This window comes from Cydia fagiglandana, chromosome 13, assembly GCF_963556715.1.
Source record: "Cydia fagiglandana chromosome 13, ilCydFagi1.1, whole genome shotgun sequence".
Classification (NCBI taxonomy): Eukaryota; Metazoa; Arthropoda; class Insecta; order Lepidoptera; family Tortricidae; genus Cydia; species Cydia fagiglandana.
This window is the reverse complement of record NC_085944.1, coordinates 15,658,137-15,679,209: the sequence shown is the minus strand read 5'-3', so window position 1 is coordinate 15,679,209 and position 21,073 is coordinate 15,658,137. Positions and strand designations below refer to the sequence as shown.

The 21,073-nt window shown below is 37.2% G+C and overlaps 1 protein-coding gene across 3 annotated transcripts in view; it reads left to right on the top strand.

Moving 5' to 3' along the window:
• The window catches only part of LOC134670395 (POU domain, class 6, transcription factor 2), a 213,310-nt gene that overhangs the window by 25,008 nt on the left and 167,229 nt on the right, over positions 1-21,073 (top strand). For all 3 annotated transcript variants that reach the window (XM_063528233.1, XM_063528232.1, XM_063528234.1), the window contains exon 2: positions 14,008-14,105. In XM_063528233.1, coding sequence (XP_063384303.1) covers positions 14,031-14,105 — 75 coding nt within the window. In that variant the 5' untranslated portion in view covers positions 14,008-14,030. The remainder of the gene's footprint in view (positions 1-14,007; positions 14,106-21,073) is intronic.

Here is a 21,073-nt window from a genome sequence, read left to right as displayed (position 1 = left end):
AGAGACGGACTGAAATAGCAAGACACGTTCGTGTCGTTCGTACGTTTCCGTGAAAATACGAACTTTTTTTTTTATTATTATGAATGGGCTTACTCATGGCCACAGACTAGCCGAGGCGTAGACGTGGCCTACGATGGAGCGAGCTCGCCCAGAAGGTGCCTGTTCACTCTTGATTTGAAGGTTGCCGGGTTATAAGAACACGGAAATATAGACGCCGGCAAGGAATTCCATTCCTTGGCAGTGCGCATAAGGAAAGTAGAAGCAAAGCGCTTCGTGCGAATTGGTGGAATATCTACCAAGTAAGGATGGAAACCGGCCGTGCGTCTAAAAGTCCGATGGTAGAATGGGGACGGTGGAATAAGTTAGGGTAGCTCTTGGGCACACTCCCCGAAGTGCAACCTGTAGAATACCGACAGGCTGGCGACTTTCCGCCGATGGGCCAAAGACTGAAGCTTAGCCGTTAGCTTCTTGTCGCCAATCATCCTCCTGGCTCTGCGCTCCACTGAGTCCAAAGCGGCGAGTACACGAACTATACGAAGGAAAATAATTATGCATTACATCTGTATGTAGTTTCGACCAGAGATGTACCATCACGCTCCGCGTATGTTGCGCCATTTAGGGTCCTAGCTAAATTCGTTGTTCATTGATTAATCAGTGGGCTCCTAAAAAATGCTAAGCCCATGTTGTTGTGTCGGATTCCGTGCTCTCTTCAGACGGGTTGCACAATTGCCTAAATAACAGCGCCGTATGGAGGTATTTGGATGATTCTTCATCGCGTTTTCTTTTTAAGCAAGGCTTCCCAAACCAAGGATTGGTTTAATTGAAAGTCTGGCAGCGAGAGATGCAGTTAAGCTCTCCGATTAAGGTGTACTTCATCTGAACGTAACCTAGAATGTTCCGTTCGTGTATCCATTAATAAAGTATTCAGGAGTACATGAAAAAGACATGATTTTACTTTCCAATGTTCTCAACTTTATACCTAAGCCTTTTCACTGCTGAGAAAACCTCGCGTAAGTATTGACTTACGCTATAGAATCTCCAATGTAGCAAGAACCCTAAATGGCATAACAATCCCGTGTGGTGACTGTAAATGATGAGTAGAGAGGGAGTTTGTTACGAATCAATAGAAAATTGCCGCTGAGCGAGGACAGGTAAATGAAGTCATTCTATTGGTTATTTTATTCATTCTTAATTGTTCTTTTGGAATTATATTTAAAATAAGATTCGCGTCTTACGATAAGCTTCGTATAAATAATTAACTTGTTAAAAAAACATGAATTGGAAAGACCAATCAATTTTTTGCAAACCCTTTATATTTTTTTTTGTCAAAGACGAAAGATGAGTACCTACCTATTTTGTACAAAAAAAAGCACAATAATTCATCATCATCATCTGAGCCATTACAGCCGCGGCAGGTGGGCCTTAGCCTGGTCAAGCAAGTCTCTCCAGTCCGATCTGTTTGTGGCCTTCCTTCTCCAACTTTTCACTCCCAAGATCCTGATGTCCTGGTATACGCCATCCAACCATTTGAGCTTGGGCCTGCCTTACAATAATTCATGCTTTTACTAAACTACGTAGCTATGTCTAAAAACTCAGTCGAATTTTAAACGTGGCAAGTTTTTCCCAACACTAAGTTTAGAAAGTTAGTGCAATAAAGTTTTAATAAATAGCTTTGTTTACGAGCTATTTGGTGTTAATGTTGAGTATAAACTGAAGAATAACTCAAAATATCTGAAGACAGACGTTGGCTCAAGATCTAATTTTGCCTAAGCGGCTAAAATTATCTCTAAGTTTAGGCATTATATGTCTAAAATGTGGCAACAATTTAGTAAGAAAATTATTTAGTTTCATTTTATTTAATTTCTACTATTTTATGACGCACCATACCTATTTGTTTTCATTTTTTCAAACAGCCAGCACCATTCTCCAAGCAAATTTAAAAAGTGAAATATAGAACGAAGGAAATTCAAATTTGGAACAATAAGGGTGAAATAAGAAGTGATCGGGACACTTGGGGGGCAATGAGGGTACTACACGAGTGCCGCTCGAGTCACACTCGAGCTGTGGCTCGAGTTTTTTTTTAATTATTTGGAATTTTGTCAAGCACGCATGGATTTTGTGTGGAGCGATGTAAGTAAGTCGATTTTTTGTGTGATGACTTAATCATTAAAACTTTCTGTAGATGATCAAAGTTCACTATAGAAAAAACTGAGCCTGGTTTGAGTTTATTTTTTTTTAGTTACCTATTTAAATAATTTTTAAGCACGTATTGAATAAAGAAAGACCACACCACGCCACAGAATAAATCATAGTACTAGGTACAGAAGACTCACTCTCTAACAAAACGCGTCTGTTACGATCAGGACAGATATGGCCGCTAGGTGGCGACGCGCGGTTTATGGCAAACCCCAAAATTGGGGTGGAACGGATGTACTTACCTACTTTTAGCTACCTGTAGCAAAGCGACGAAATCGCGGAGTGAGACACGCCTGAGCACGCAGTCACACTTAACCGTATTGACCTTAACATTTTTCCTACAAAACGATAATTTTAAACACAAACATACTGTAATGATATTTCCAAAATCAAGTTCGAAATTATTCAAAAGGTTATGTATTTATAAACATAGCGAGCTGATTAAAAAATCAACATATTCACAAAGCTCGCAACCCTCGTTAGAAATCAACCGTCACTGGCCGAAAAAAAATAATTATAAAACGCGCGTAATTCTTATTTCGAATTCAAATTAAAGCCGCTTAATGCGCGGGAGCGACCGTTAAAAAAAAAGAGTTGACAAGCGCTCGCCGAGGGTGGTAATTTTTCATTAATTTAAGTTCACCATTCCCTGTTTTGTTTGCTTTTAATCGCATTTCTAATTAATCCTGGAGTATAACGTGACAACTGTCGACTATAGGCCGCCATTTTTTTTCTGAGTATAGCAGATGTCGGCCGATTTCCATTTGTTTCTGAGATTAATGATTCGCTGCGATTGTGAATTTTTCCGGTCGACTTTTGTTGTTTTAGAAGCAATTTGTACGCTTATTTTTGTTTCGTTCGAATCGAGAATGATATTCGAAACGGCTGGACAAAAGGGGTGCCAAGGATTTTTTCTTTTGACGTGATAATAAAAACAATTTTCTACCAGCACGATCTGGTAATTAAACAGCCTAAAGGCCATATTTCGCTTATATATATTCTTAAACAATTCCCTTTAATTACTAGTAAAATTACTTAGAAATTCTACACATCAATTACATATTACCTAATACAATAGGTACGATTGATAAAACTAAACAAAGAACTAAACGACTACTAAGTAACTTTACATATTTATAATATGTCCCTTCTTCGTAATTATTCTGTGAGGCAGGGGTGCGAAACCCGTGGTGGACACATTAACACATTAATCTATGGCACTGCTCGGGCCACGGTTCGATCGGCAAAGCAGTCCCCAACCTAAATTAAGCTACAAACATTTTAACTGTAGGTCAAAAGTCTCGGAACCTGTAGGAATTATTATGTTTAAATTTTATAGATATGTTCAAATACAAAATGTGTGTGTGTGTGTGTGACGTGATGACTCATGATGAGTGATTTTTAATTGGTTGTATTGGCCATTTAGAGAAAAATCTGTGGAATGTATAGTGTGAATCGCCATATACATATATGATATCGCCAAATCATATACTGTTAATAGAGCCCCAAACTGAAAACAATAATGTTTTAATTTGTATCAATAATTAATACAGTGTGCGCGAAAGAGTAACCTATATATTAGGGATGGAAAATGTCGGACGTAAGTTTTGTTACATATTGAGAATGCTATGCATATTAAGTATATTACTATTATTTATTCCGCGCTTCAATAAATATAATGGGCCAAAAAATATAGGCACTAGTATAATAAAATACTTTCACGCAATTCATTGCTAATGTTGTACAGTCGCCATCTGATATATCGGAGCGGCCAAGGTGCTCAAAAATATCTGAACACGCACTCTAGCGCCTTGACAATAGAGGCGTGTTCAGATATTTATGAGCGCCTTGGCCGCTCCGATGTATCTGATGGCGACTGTACATCCGAACCTTGAGCTTTAAATTCCTTAGGGTTATGTGTTAATCACGACTGCATAATCGTAGGTAACGTCACGAAGGTAATTTTATGAAGACAGTGTCATCGATATAAATTGAGACCTTTCACCCTATCCAGCTAAAACACCCTTTACAAATATTCCCGACGAAATTGGCAAAATACTTACAAATGTGACCACTCTGCGCTTTACTCTATGACACAGGGGACGCGTAGACACATTAACTCATTAATCTATAGCCCTGCTCAGGCCAGCCGGCCGAAAGACCTAGCCAGCCTAGCTGCTAGAATTGATAGGTGACTCCGGTGAATGCTGAGGGCCGCAAATGGATTTACGTCCCTAGGTACGGCTATGGCTAGATATGGCTTATATCCAGACATAGAAGTTATTGTGGCAAAATACTTAAAGTGATTGACATAATAAAATATCGACATGTCTGTTATCGATATTACCTTAACGTTATACTTAAATACTTAGATATTTATTACAGTTTATAAGAAGATATTGATATAAGAAGCTACCGCGAAATACACAACACGCTCAGTGTTTCATTTTCTCAGACACTCGTTTTTTTTTTTTCTTAAATAATAAACTGATCGGCGATTGGCTCTAGTCACACCTGATGGAAAGTGAAGACAGAGCCTAAGATGTAGCTCACCGGTTCAGTAATAGCCTATTCACTCTAGCTTTAAAGAGACCGAGGTCGTTTTGCCACAAAAACTTCTGTTTGCTTATATCTATTTCTACCTGAAAGGGGTGTTTTATCAATGTTCGTAAACAGAAAATTAATTAATTTATTCTTGAATTTAGTCATATTAGATGTGCGTGCCTAACATACCTAAGTACCTACACCATAATTTCGAGATGAAAGTATACCATACTTACCGTGCGTATTATACTTTGCAATGTATATGATTACTTTTTAAAATAAATCCTTTATAATCTCTAGGGAATGCTCCCGGTACTGAGTTTGTATGGCAAGAACCGGGAATTCCCGGTTCCGGTACTGTATTTGTATAGAAGACGAGTACCGGGAGCACTCCATTATAATCTCTGAAATAATTAGCAGCTTCATACATTTAGGCCATTTCGGCCTATCGAATATTGACGTTTTCTGTAGGATAGGATAATGTTTGTGTTTTGGTTGTGGTTGGTGGTTGGTGGTTGGTTGGTGCCAGGGATACCTTCAACTAAAACAAATACTGTACTGATTTGCTATTGTAATTAATTGGTCGCCTTGTCGCGTTACGTGACAGTTTTGGCCCCACGTTGGGCGCCAAAACTGTCACGTAACGCAATAGCCTCTACTACTTACTCTATGTCGTAGGGTGGCGAAACGCGAAGGTAATGTATCGTGGCTACACTCATTAGTTCGGTAATCTATCTGACCAGAGATGCACTCAGTTAAAACAAATTCAATGTACAGAGTTGCTATTATAATTTGTCGCCTCTAGTTACTCTACGTCGTAGGGTGGCAAAATGCGAAGGTAGTGTATCGTGGATACCCATTACTTCGGTACCATGCGGCCAAAGATGCGTCCAATCAAAACATATACAACAATATATAAAAAGCTTTTTATGCAATAGTTACTTAATGAACCAGAAAGGTATACTGTTATCTGTCATATAATAAACAGATTTCTGTGTTAAAAACGAAAAATAACTAGAGTCGGACCAAAAAAAGTCTGAAGCGGATTTGATAGCCCACGCAGTGCAAGTGTCATTTATACGTCATAATTTCATAGAAGTTTGACGTTTAAAATAACACTTTCACTGCGTGAGCTATCAAATCCGCTGCAGACTATTATTGGTCTAACTCTACTTACATATTCATACTTTTATGACTAACACGGGACTTAATCGCGTAAAACTTACGTCCCGATTACGTTATAAAAGTATGAGTGAAAATCGTGTTACTTTAACTCAATATACTTACATACTAACAATCACGGACAATCTTATAATTTATGATAACGATTGTGACATCGACAGTACCCAACAGTAGCAGTCCTTTAATGTTGCAACCCCTAACCCCCCAGTAAGAGGCACTTGCGTTGCACCCCCCTAGATAACACCTTTATGTGACGTCACATTATGATGTGACGTGGTGCGAGGCTTGACCTATGGTGGTTGCACTTTTCATGTCATGCATCACTCGTGCTCATTAGAAAGTGATGGTAACGATGACAAAAGATATTATAAAAGCTCGCATTATAGGGCCGATGCTCACTGAATTAAAATGGGAATGTTATTTATGAAAAAACGGTCAGGTGCGAGTCGAACTCACGTTCTAAGTTCTAAATTTTTAACAATGTGTTTTTTTATGTGGAACGTGAATTAAATGTCTTTAAAAAACCGTAGGTAATTAAGTCCGTCTAACGCTTGACTGCGCATTTCTAATAGGTAATAGGATGACAGAAGTCATCTATACGTAAAGAACTATTTTGTGTATTTTTTTCAAAATTTTAGACAGTTTCAGACAGACAGCAGTTTCGGAGATAAAGGGTGGGGGGGGGGATGGTCGGACAGACGCACGAGTGATCCTATAAGGGTTCTGTTTTTTTCCTTGAGTTTGAGGTACGGAACCCTAAGAACGTGTTATTATTTGAAAAAAGGGGGAAAATGCCCCTGGAGTCGTATAGTGATTGTAATAACCGGTTATGAATTTGATCTGGTTTTATCTGTCAGTGTCAAAAGTGACATTTCTGATTAAAGAAAGGTCACATGGTACACTTTCAACATGTACCTATAATGTATAAAAAAGTTTCTGCATATTATACATTATTATTTGCGTATTACATTTTTACCACAACTTAGGAGATTTTGCTAAAATGCTCCAAAGTTAACTAACCAAAACGAAATCATTTACATTATGCGTTTGAATGAAAACTTTTGCTCTTCTAATGAAGATAAAAACCGTTATTAAACCCCAGAATAAGTCAATTTTCATAGGTTAAAAGTAAATTGAAAGATTACTCAGTATCATTAGTTTAAATCAACTCATAGCAGAATCTCCATACCATCGATACTAGGAAATACATACGATTATTCATGCACACTCGATAGAGCATTAACTACGATGACAACTTATAAATTCAACTCTATTCTACAAGGAATAAGGTTAATTTTCGGGCAGCAAATACTCTCATTAATGGATGCATTTCTCGATTCATCTTTACTTAGAAATTAATGATTGTTTAGCCTAGTAGTAGGATTTCACTAGATGGTTATTTAAATTTATGCAGATACACATGAAATGATGTTTAAATTCATACTGGAGATATGAATTAAGTACAATTCAGTTATGAAAAATTCACAGGTAATCCCAGGTTGACTATATATGGAACAACTCTGTCACGTAATTTTTTTTTAAATAATTAAGTTATTTTAGTATTATTATTTGTAATAAAATTACGGTATAAACATATTTCTTCAATTATTTTTGTCTGCTACATCAGATCGAAGCTAGTTACATCTCGAGCTTTTAATTATTTTGCTACCTAAGAATTGCAAATTGTTATAGAATCTTTCACGGGACTCAAAATAAGCGTTCGGAGTAATATCAAACTTTGCTCTCTTGTTGCACATATGATAACCATTTCCTCTTCACAGATCTTAGTATTTCGTCTACGGGCTAAAGTAACATTGCCTAAACAGGGCTGCAAAGTCAGTGCACCGAGTGCGATATTCGACGTGCCCCCCTCCCCCCTCTTAATTCGCACCCGTACCCGTTGGCTACTTCGTGCGTAGGTTGCCTACACTACACCGTACCGTTTTGAAATTCGAAACCATTGCAGCCTTACCTAACCCCTTTCTTGATTGTATCTCACAAGATACATTTTTCATGGTTTTTAGAGTTCCGTACCCAAAGGGTACGAAACTCTAAAAACGGGACCCTATTACTAAGACTCCGCTGTCCGTCTATCTGTCTGTCACCAGGCTGTATCTCATCAACCGTGATAGACAGTTGAAATTTTCAATGATGATGTATTTCTGTTGCCGCTATAACCACAAATACTAAACAGAATATAATAAATATTTAAGTGAGGCTCCCATACAACAAACGTGTTTTTGCCGTTTTTTTGCGTAATGGTCTGGAACCCTTATTCCGCGAGTCCGACTCGCACTTGGCCGGTTTTATTTACATTTTAGGAGATTTTTTGGCTTTATTATATTGTTATGTTCTAATTCTTAGTCTTACCCCCTTACTCATAAACGCGCTACAAACCTCAATCAGCTAATAATCGTTTGTCCTTATCTGTCATTTTGACTTATATATTTGTAAGAAAGGGATAAAACACAATTTAACTAAATCAGGCCCATAAAGTTTTATGAATAAGGCGGTTAGTACCCGATTGCAAATTCAAAGGGTTACCCTAACCCTAAATGTTAAAAAGAGAATATCCATGTATTTTAGGTCCAAAACGCATCTTAGACTATAGCCGCCGGGTATGATGTGCCCCCCTATAGTAGGGGGGGCTGACCGAACAGTAAGTCTGGCCTAATCCTATCGGAAACGAGCCCCCATCGCAGATCGACCGGCGCACGGTTTGTCTTGAGATAACGTTTTTGAATGGGTTTATCGATAACAAGGTATTGCATTGTGATCTTGCAATTTAGATGCGAATAAAACAAAAGGTGAACCTTTGATTAAGGTAAACGTACTGGTGCTTGACGCGGTCCCAGTATATGTCATCTTATTGAAACTTAAGTCATTGTCAAATGTCAATAGAGGTATCAATCAGCAGGGTGTCATCTATTGGGCATTAGCATGTCGAGCACTAGTGGGTACGTTTAACTTACATGTGTGTGGATTCAAATCTCGGTTGTGCTGTATGGAGCAGAAAAAAACAGTTTCGAATAAAATGCAAAAATATGACTAAAATATATTGAAATATGTTATTATTAAAATTGGGCCAGGATTCTTATCATACTCATACAAAAGGTTAATTAAACCATGAACACATATGATTAGACGACCGGTCTGGGCTAGTGGGTAGTGACCCTGCCTGTCAAGCCGATGATCCTGGGTTCGAATCCCGGTCAGGGTATTTTGTTTGTTTTGGGTGTTTTCTGTGTATATCGTCGACTAGCACCCATAGAAAGCTTTGCTTAGTTTTGGGCTAGGTTGATCTGTGTAAAATTTCCCCTAATATTTATTTATTTATATTTCTTTCTGCAAATAAATATTTAGGTATTGATTGATAAGGTAGGTACTCTTACTAGACCTAACCTAACCTACACCAAACCTAACCTAAAATCCAAAACGTGTCACGACTATCTACAATATACAAACAATACTTTAGCATCATTCCACAGATAGCGAAACGCATCAACTTCCTAAACGCAAATTCAGCCGTTCTACACTACCCCTTACTTGCAGTTACCACCCCATGCATCTAGGAGGGGGACATTACAAATTAATAGGACAAAGACCGCCCGGATCGGGCTACGAAAATTTACAGGCCGTCTGCATTGGCTTTATGATCGACTAACTTATAGTGCTGTTATATGTGTTAGTCTGTGGGTTAAGGATTAGGTTAGGACCTACAGTCAAGTGTAATAATATGGATGCATACATCTTCCTCAAAAATATGTCCCATAGCTCTTATGTCGGCGAACTAAGAACTATGGGACATAAAAAAAAACCATTTATTCACGGAACAGCATATTTTTACATGATAGGTACAACCTCCGCCAAACTGTATAACAGTTTGTTGGCAGAAATAGGCTCCTCTTTTTACATACTGTTTTTAGGCTATTTTACTTAATTTAGGTATTTAAACTATTTTTAGATACTAATATAAGTTACAAATCTAAGTTCAATATAACATGACATTCTTTAACTTAAGTTTATCCTAGCTTCACACATCTTTTTGAGTACGTTGTATGCACCCATATTTTTACACTTGACTGTACGTTTATCAAGATATTTATGTATTAATAGGGAAATGATAAAGAAAAACAATGTCAGTTTTTCAGTAACTAAAATCATTCATTCAGTTCAGTTCACATTCATTCATTCAGTCATCACTCATGATTATGATCCATGGTTTGGTTTTACGTCTATCAAGGTTAGATGGGGTAAGATAAACAAATAATAAGTACAAGTCTTGTGGGGAATTTCATTTTACGCATTAATGCACATATTTTTAGGTTTAATAAAGAAGAGTGTAGTGTATCTAATACCTATAAAATGCAATTTTTGTTTATTTATAGATTTCGGGGATCTCGGAAACGGCTTTAAAGAGGCCCACTGATTAAAAGTCCGCCGGTCGGTATCGGCCCGTCAGTTGGTCGGAACTGTCAAAATTTTGTTCTAACTGACAGGCCGATACCGTCCGGCAGACTGTTAATCAGTGGGCCCCTTAACGATTTCGATGAAAATTGGTATACGGGGGTTTTCGGGGGCGATAAATTGACCTAGCTAGGTCTTATCTCTGGGAAAACGCGCATTATTGAGTTTTTATATGTTTTCGAGCAAAACTCGGTCTCCCAGACATTAGCTACGTATACTAAATATTACATAATATACGAACCGTATACCTTGTCCTGCCAACCGATTGTTCGAGCATCTCAGTAAAACCGGCTTGAATTTTGGCACGTTGTGTCGGCCGTTTTCGAGACAATGATTGGTTGTGTCTTAACAAGTCGTTAAGGATCAGTTCCCCCCCACCCCATTGATTGGGCTATGTATCGTGTCGTTCAGACCGTGCTAACTAGGTAATAACAAAGAGAATAGAGTGTATAGAGACGGATTGTCAAAGTAAATTATGTAGCCACTGTAAATTTACTGCCATCTTTCAACATAAGATAAAACTGTTAGAACGCCATTTGGTTTTGATCCTTATTAGGTCAGGAAATGAATGCTCAAAAAACGTTGTAGAGGGAAATGCTAGGAACACAATTTTTGACTCCGTAACTTTGTTTAGACTAGTTAGGAGGTGAACATATCAAAAGTCCCCGGCTGTAGCCCCGGTGCTGCGGGGTAGAGGGGGGTAAGAAGGTCGAATTTTTCAGTTTTTCATTGATATCTTGGAAACTTTGCATCTTAGCGACATGACTACTAAGACAAACCGAAAGCTCATAAAATTAGTTACAAGTTTTATCCAGTCAAGTTTTTCGATATCTTGAATAGTTTTTGAGATAGACGCTCTTGAAAGTTTATTTAGGGATTTTAATGTTATCTTGATATCTACATCAGTGATGCTGTTAGGCCATGTTTGGTATCATTTTCGTATAAATCGGGGGTGCTGAATTCATTTATGGTATCACATTGACACTATTCCGAAGTAAAAACAAAATTAAAAATATATATATTTTTTAAAATCCCTCTTCACGCTTAAACCGCTGAACCAATTTCGTTAAAATTTGGTACAGAAATAGTTTTAGTCTCGACACAGGACATAGGATAGTTTTTATAACCAAAAGCATCTTTTGAGGATGTGAAAAGTGGGGTGGAAGTTTGTATGGGGAGTCAGTAACCGCTGAACCGGTTTAGGTGAAATTCAGGATGGTATACATCTGTGATTTAGATGAAAATGATACCTAACATGACTTCAAACCTTACCTTAAGCAGTATGAACCTCAGGAATTCAGTTTCGTCGATGAAGTTGAATTCCCCCCATACTCCATTTCACAACTTTAAAGGATGATTATTGAGATAAAAAGTATCTTATGTCCTGTCTTGGGACTCGAAATATCTGTATACCAAATTACAATTAAATCGGTTGAGCGGTTTAAGCGTGAAGAGGAATTAAAAAAAAAAGTTATTTGTTTAAAGTTTATATGTTTTTTATTAGGAATGGTGTCAATGTGATACCAAAAATGAATTCAGCATCCCCGATTTATACGAAAATGATACCAAACACGGCCTAGCAGCTTCACTAATGTAGATATCAAGATAAAATTTAAAGCCCTAAATAAACTTTCAAGAGCGGATATCTCAAAAACTATTCAAGATATCGAAAAACTTGACTGAATAAAACTTGTAACAATTTTTATCAGCTTTTGGTTTGTCTCAGTAGTCATGTCGCTAAGACGCATAGTTTCCAAGATATTAGTGAAAAACCGAAAAATGAGACCTTCTTTCCCCCCTCTCCCCCCCAGCACCGGGGCTACGGCCGGGGACTTTTGATATGTTCACCTCCTAACTAGTCCAAACAAAGTTACGGAGTCAAAAATTGTGTTCCTAGCATTTCCCTCTATAACTTCTTATTTCTTGGCCTATATTCTTTCACTGATATGTGTTAACTTGTTAAATATTAATATTAACGCCATGTAAATGTACTGTAGCTACAAAATTTACCATGACAGTAACTCTCTGTTTCAAATTCTCTTTAGTAATAGTGTTCTATGATGTAGAGTTATTTGTTCTTTAACTTAACACGTTCACGGACGCCTAGTGACCTCATGTGTCATAATAGGCCAAAAGAAACAAAAAACTGCGCGACTGCTATAGCTTTGGGTGTCCGCGAATTGTTAACAAGACTCGAGAAACTGTAACATCACACGTACTTTGGTTATCTAAGTAAACACGCATAATATATTTTTGCTGCAAAAATACAATTTTTTTCTAAAGTGCATTCAAGGTTTTGTTTATTTTTTTTACAGTGCAAAGTGTTATTTATACGTCATAATTTCATAGAAGTTTGACGTTTAAAATAACACTTACACTGTGTGTGATATAAAGTCGTTGGAGACTTATCTTGGTCGAACTCTATTAACATTATTCTTAACATAATATGTCAACTGTCTTTAACACGATAAAGTGTTACTTAACCTTATTGCACCATGTTGTATAACATGACATAAATCCCTGTGTAGTACCATATATTTCCTTACATTATAAAAGATCACATTCCAAAAGTAAAACACACGTATCACCTTAACAAACGAGTTTCAACGCTATCGCCTTCACAACTAGCTTCAAATTCCCCTGCCAAAGAAAAAGGCGGGTAAGAGGAAAATCGTAACGGTTTTTCTCGCGACCTGTCCCAACATGCTTACGCCGCAAGGTCAAGTGCGGGGTTTCCTACAGACGTGTGGGTGCCGGTGAATGGAATGTGAGAATCATTCGTTCACTTGAGTTATCGGTGTTCTTGGCATTGCCATTACGTCGCTTTTTGGTTTGAGATTGGTAAAAAGTGCTCAATCTTTTTAAAGATACCTACCTAACGCTTTATTTTATATATAAATATATGATATCGCAGTGCGATTTAAGCGACTTTACACGTGTGTTAGCATCTTCGTTTTTGTGTGTTCCAAACTGTTGTTTATATTTTTATTTCTTTTACAGTAAGTTGTTATTCGAGGAGGAACCCCATTGTAAGTTGTTATTCGGACAGGAACCCCTTTGTTATCCGGACAGGATATAATGATTTGAGTCATAAGAATATTGATTTGATAATTGAATATAGTCATATATGTATTTGCATTGGATTTTACAAACACTATTTGACGAAGTGGAAGTGCTGATGAAATTTATTTGATTACTAAAATTTGTGTGAAGACTATTTTATTTTTGTTAAAAATTATAATGACTAAAAACCATTCTTAGATAATTAGTTTTTAGGGTTCCGTAACTCAAAAGGAAAACACGGAACCCTTATAGAATCACTCGTGCGTCTGTCTATCCGTCTATCACAGCCTATTTGCTCCAAAACTACTGGTTTTTTTTATGACAGGATTACTAATGTGCCGTTAGAAATATTTTGAATTTTCAAAATACAAATTCAAATATGATTAATAAATATAACAACAAAAAAATATATTTACAAGATAATTTTTTTTTCTATCTAAATTTACGAAAAATATTAAATAAGTTTCTCAACATTTCGCAAACTGTACATCTGTACACATAATTTGATAATGACCTACAGATAACTGACTTACCTTTGTTTTTTTATGTCCGCAGACGAGTCGGGATGCGAGGCTGATATGTCGGAGGGCGCGGATGTGGGGCGCCACTCGCCGCCCCGGCCGCAGCAAGAGCCCATCAACCTTAAGAATGAGGTAGGTTACCCTTACCTTACACATCTATAGGATACACACATCCTGTATACCTACACACCCTGTATATTCACTCTGTACACGCATCCTGTATATAGTATGTTAATAGTAGTTGATAAGTTGAGGGCCACTCGTCCTGACTGCAGCTAAAGCCTATATTGAACACGAGTAGGTATACTGTAGGTACATAATATGTTACAAAGAAATAAAAATAATAATGTTAAGAATGAGATGGGTTACCCTTACCCTATACACACACACTGTATACAAACTATACACATACTGGCTGATATATCGGAGGGCATGGATATGGGTCGCCACTCGCCACACCGGCCGAAGCTAGAGAGAGCCCATAAACCTTAAGAATGAGGTGGGTTACCCTTACCCTACCCTATCTATAGGATACACACATCCTGTTAACACAACTTTTTACACATCCTGTTGATAATAACTGAAATTTTGTGAGCCCCTCGGCGCGGCCGCTGCAGCAACCCATACAACTTAAAAATGAGGTACTTACCTAGGTTACCCTTACCCTATACCTAACCCTATCTATAGGATACACACTTGTTACACACTCTGATTTCACTACACCCTGTTGATACCCTACACAGCAAGATACACAGCAAGAGCCCATCAACCTTAAGAATGAGATGGGTTACCCTTACCATATATCCTATACACATTCATGTTGTATCTGATGTAACCAATATCCCTTTCTTTTCGTACAACAAAGTGTTTACTTACTTACCTTCCTTGGCTTACTCTTTACTATGTCGACGTGACGTTTCACTAGTTTACCTGTTTATATTAACTAATATGGTGTGATCCCACTTACGAACCTTAAGGAGAGGCGAGAACCATTACCATACGGTACAAGATACACTTACCATATGGTATAATATACAATATAGGGTTAACGTATAAAAGTTACTGGCATATTTTAAATATCGACTTTATGTCATCTGTGTTACAGTGTAAATAAATTCAAAATTCATGTGTCAATTATAAAGCTAGTATAAATTAAATATAGCCTCCTAATTTCCGATCATTTTTGCAGTTTTGAGTTAGGAACCTTCTTTTATTCCGTTCTAGTTCAAAATTCGATTTGAATTTGCCCTTTTAATATGACATCGGGCTTAGGAAGTTAGTTACACCTTGTTACTGCGAAACTTATTAGCACGAGCAAGCGCTACACCTCACACGTAAGTACATGAGCCACTCGCCTTCGCTCAGGCTTTATGAAGGGCCCATCAACCTTAAGAATGAGGTGAGACCCTATTGTTTACGCTAAAAATAGCACGTGTTTAAGAAAGAGGCTTCTTTGTAACCGTCTTATGTTTTTGATACAATTTTTTTTTATGCTGTGTGGAACTTCATAATTATTTAAATGGCTTGTTAGACTTTTACTCAGTGACTCTCAAAGCCACACGGCCCAATTCGAACTTTAAGATACATCAGTTAATAGATCTACAAACGATATGGATTTGTTATTTCTTCAAACAAAAACGTCACTTTTGACACTGACACATCTAATCCATATCGTTTCTAGATCTTGTAATTGACGTATCTTAAAGTTCGAATAGGGCAGACACTCAGACACTTGCTCTATCCCACTAACCCCGGGTAAACCGGTTAAACCGTTCAACCAGTGTCAAATTGTACTGGTAACCATGGTAACTCCAGGTTTAACACATTCATTACCACTAAGTGCTATGGGTTACGTTCGTAGCGCGTAGCCACGGTTTCGCCGTATGTAGCGCGTAGTCGCTACGAACAGTGTACCCGACAGTCGGGTTCTTGGTGTTGAATGTGTTAACGGGTTAATACCGGTTAGTGGGATGGCACAGTCACCTGCAATAATAAGTTACTCTTCAAAGGGCGCAAAAATATGTGACACGCTCTTATGGCTCTACAAATAAGATCGTGTCAGATGTTTTAGCGGCCTTCGTTGAGTAATATATTATTGCAGGTGACTATACACGTGGCTCTAATAGTTTAATTGGTTTAATATTTACTATGATAAACATATGACATAGAAAATATTATGTTACGATTTACAAATTTAATCAATTGATATTATCTACTTTTGTTACTTGGTGGCTTAATTTCAGTCGCTATTTTTATTTTGGAATTTACATTTTTCAACTGAAAGTATTATGTACTACTAGACCACATTTCTATTGCATTCAATAGTATTTTATGCAACAGTTTTATAAGAGGGGTCAAAAAATGTGAGTGGCGTGGGTAACAATGTGAGCCGAAGGCGAACATTGTTAATAAATACGCCATGAGCATTTTTTGACTACTTATACAACGTTGCATACAATGCTTTTTCTATGAGTAGGCAATATATTAAATAAAATACAAAAAATTATAAACAAAATTTTATTTATGAAAATGTCAATGTAAATTTTGGATAGTAGGTATTACTATATGTATGTAGCGCTTTTCTGCGACAAGCACCCATAATACCAAATATAACTGCAACCTGTAACAAGACAACGGAGAATTAAATAATATTTAGTTTCAATGCAAAAATATATGTACATAAATATAGCTCGTTGTACTGTGTACCTTAAATCAAAAAATTTTATAACATACCTTGCTTAAAAGATAGATCTGATCCGGAGCTTCCAAAGTCTTTGAAAATACACCAATATGACGTTTTCAGAGAATGACGAAGATGTGTGTTCCAATCTCCACGCCATGAACTTCTCATAAGATTTGTCGTATAGGTGCTGCGATTTAGTACTTAGGCAACAAATTTTCGGTCGCTGCTTGTGCTGTAGCGGATATTTCTTCAGGTGTATAAACAATGTTGTCCTCTTTGTCCATATTCAACACTTTTTATGAACGCAAAACAAATAGTAACGCAAAATACTTAAAGAACAAGAAATTACCGGGAAAGGCGGGAAACGTAAAAACAAACCAGTAATGTCTATAGTTATGTTTTTTTTTAAAGCCGTTACACACTACCGCACCTCACCAGGGTTATGGTGCTGTAGGGTATAAGTGTGTTACAGGCCTTAGAAGACCACCTTCCAATAGTGATGATACCAAAAAAAGTATATTTTATTATGTTGGTAGCAATGAACTCAGTACAAATTTGTTTTTTTTTAAATAAAAACCGTATGCATTCAATCGTTTGTCACGTTGGTTTGTTACCTGCACTAGCTTACCGTATCGTAATGTCTCTAAAACGACACAAGTGCTTTTTTGGGCAATAGACTATAGACTTTTAAGGAGTATTAATAATGTATGCCCTTATATGTTCGTTCGTGACTATGTAAATGACAGATAAAAGTACACGAGTAGAAAAAGTAAATTATTAAACATAAGTATATAAGTTAAGCACTAATAGTATTGTAATTGTGTTTTTCTTTGTATGCAGGGTTTGCGATACGGATCCGAAATGTATGATATTTTCCGGATCAGGATCCGGATTTGCGGATCTTCCCATGCATTTCGGATCCGTCGTGCAAACGCTATATTTGTATGCAATTCCACTCATACATTGATTTCATTCGCATAGAATTTGCTCTAAAAGTAACTTGATTTGTAATATTTATTAGTATCACAATTCGTTTGAGCAGCATTGTGATATCTACATTTGTAGCGTGACAGGCGACGTCAATTTCATTCCTGAGTGATATGAATATGACGCACATTGAAAATACTATGCATTTAGTTTTTATGACACAGTTGGGAATATTGCACATTTGCTTAGTTATCATTCCGGGGCATTTTCATAAATTGTTGTATATGAACTTTAACCATATAAACATTAAACATTATATGTTTTTATGATTCTGAGAAATTTTGGGTTATTCTACTCAGAGTCACTAACTAGTACTATACTTTTTCATTTCATTTATTCAGTCACAATTTACATTGTATAGGTATGAATATATTTTTAATAATAACATGCATTGATTATTATTGTTTTTCCATAACGTTACTTCCATAAGTACACAGAAAAAATGGCCTTAGTAATTTTTTTCTCTTAGTAAAAAATATTTGTATTAACTACCTAGTCTTCTCTTTGCTTTGTTACTAATTCAATTGTCATTTAATTTATATGTAACTACAGACAGAGAAATAAGTAAGCTTACATATTTGACTAATTACCGTAAAAGTTAGAACTTTGCCCTTTACCGTAAGTTTGCCCACCGCATCACAGTTCAGTAAAAGCGAAATTAACAGTTACAGATAGGTACACTATCTTCCCCGGGTATATCCTTAAACTACGTCCAAGACCACCGGTGAACGGGCAGCAGCGTCCCTCAAATTCGGTGTACTCGACTGCGATCGCCAACCCGCCTGCCAAGCGTGGCGATTATGGCATTCACCCCCCATAAGGGGGAGGCCTATGTTCAGCAGTGGACGTCTTATGGCTGAGATGATGATGATGATAATGACACTATCTTCACTTTCTTCAGAAAGTGTATCTGTAAATACTTTTAACTTACTACAGTTGTTTATGTAACTGTAACGCGATGGGCAAAGTTATATTAAAGGGCAAAGATTTATACTTTTACTGTAGTAAAAGTTTAATCCAAAATCATTATTTATAATATACGAGATATAATATGATTCGAAGTTTGAAACGAACCTCTTTGTTATTTTAGCTTGTCGTATACCTACAGCCAATACTTACATTATATTGCCCTTTGCCAAATCGTGCCCTTGAACCTGAAGTTTGCCTCAGTCAACGACCAGTAGACATAACGATATTAGCTACATATAGGCATATCGGCAGGGGAGTTGAGATGAAAGATAAATGATAATACAGCTACATATACTAGTACTAATTCTAAAAACGGGAGTGGATGAATTGGTGATTATGATTTAAGTGAGTGCACGATATTTAAGCTTAGAGTCAGACCAAGAAAAGTCTGCTACGATTTTGATATCACACGCAGTGCAAATGTTATTTATAGGTACGTCATAATTTCATAGAAGTGTGACGTTTAATATACCTAGCTGGTAGTGTTATATTACTGCGTATTATTACATAGGGAACTGGCTTAAGGAGCCATTTGAGGGTAGATTTTGTTTACTTTTATTTAAATACCTAAAGATACAGAGTATAAGTATGGTATGACGATTTGGCCGAAAAAACCCCGAATAGCGCCCTTAGCTAAGTGGACTCGGTATTCGCACTTGCTTTAGCATTTTATTGTTTAAAGGTTTCGCCTCTTCATGAATGCACTAAAATAAACAATGTTATTGGATTCAAACTGTTGTGAGACATACTAAAATGTCGCGCTAGTGAATTAAAACAAGTGAGTCTAAACTGTAAAAATATAAAGTTATTGGAATTAAAATAATTTTAAAACTGGCAATTTAGGTCGATTATTTGTCCACAAATCCATCTGCTACCAAGGCCCGGTGATCAGAGTACCAAGTGGTGTCATGACTAACAACTTTACCTTACTTTGGCGGCTTACTAAACAGAAGAACAGTTTACAGAAGAACTACCTTCTTATTAGCCATAATAAGTCTTCCGTCGTACAAACCTAACCCTCTTTCCTCTTGCTCCTAATTTACGGCCCGATTCTAACTATCATCATCATCATCTCAGCCATAAGACGTCCACTGCTGAACATAGGCCTCCCCCTTGGATCTCCATACGTGCCGGTTGGAAGCGACCCGCATCCAGCGTCTTCCGGCGACCTTATCAAATCTGTCTAACTATAAGATACGTCAATTAATAGATCTAGAAACGATATGAATTAGATATGTAAATGTCAAATGTGACGTTTTCTTCAAACAAATACGTCACTTTTGACACTGACACATCTAATCCATATCGTTTCTAAATCTATTAATTGACGTATCTTAAAGTTCGAATCCGGCAGTTAAAATCAGATCTGACCTCCTTTCTCGTAGAAAGTAAAACTCCCAAGCTCTCCAACATTCCTTGCCAACAAAAAACAACGCTACGACGTAGCCGGCTACGGGCCTACGCCTCTACGCTCAAGTGTTGACCGTTGAACGCAAAAAAACCGCTCAAAGGCCCCAAAGACTAAGCATCGCCGGTTCGTTAGTCTCACGGAAAAAATGCGAAACGATTTCCCGCCGACCAATCGACGTAGCGCAACCTACTTGCCTCAGAATCTATAGTATCGATTAGTGTGAGCTTTTTTACCCCGTACGCACTCACACACTGCCGCGTGGGGGGCAGCCTTTTTAACAATCTTTTTTTCGACCACCCGACTCCCCCAAAACCGCCATGTCCATCGCGCGGATGCAAAGACCACCCCGCACCCCACCTCTGATATAGCAGCATTGAAAATGGAATTTCCATGAGTGATGGAGTGTCAAACGGGAAGTGGAAAAAGGAGAAAAAGTATATTATGTTAATTATTGAGCCTGGGCCGTCGTCGGAGTTTAAATTGAATGTCATGTCGCATTGTGTCGTGGAAACGTACGCTTTTTTTATGTCCGACAGTGTCGAGTTTTGTACAATTTTAATTTTGGGAACACGCGGAGACTTTCATGTTAGTTAGCGGGGTCAAAACGGACAACGGAAATAACAGCATTTCAATCCCATATTCAACATATGTCAAAATTTTAATAATAACACTTAATTTATTGAGAGTTATAAAAAATGTGACTACCGCTACACTCTACACAAGAATCACCATTATATTTCAATACAAACGAAATATTTTATGCTATTGACAAGGAGATTAAAAATACAACTAGTAAATAAAAGAAAGTCCTGAACATATTTCGTAAGCATTACAATAAGTATAAAATACCAAAGAATAAACAGAAAATAAGTATTCAATCCATACCATACGACGTTATGCCACAATCTTGCTAAAACTACCTTCCAATGGAATTTGCTACATTCAATAAAAATCGCTATCCGCTATCTAATAGAAACCCCAAATATATCCAAGCAAAAAAGCGTTAAAAATATCCAAGCAAAAAAGCATTAAAAATATCCAAGCAAAAAA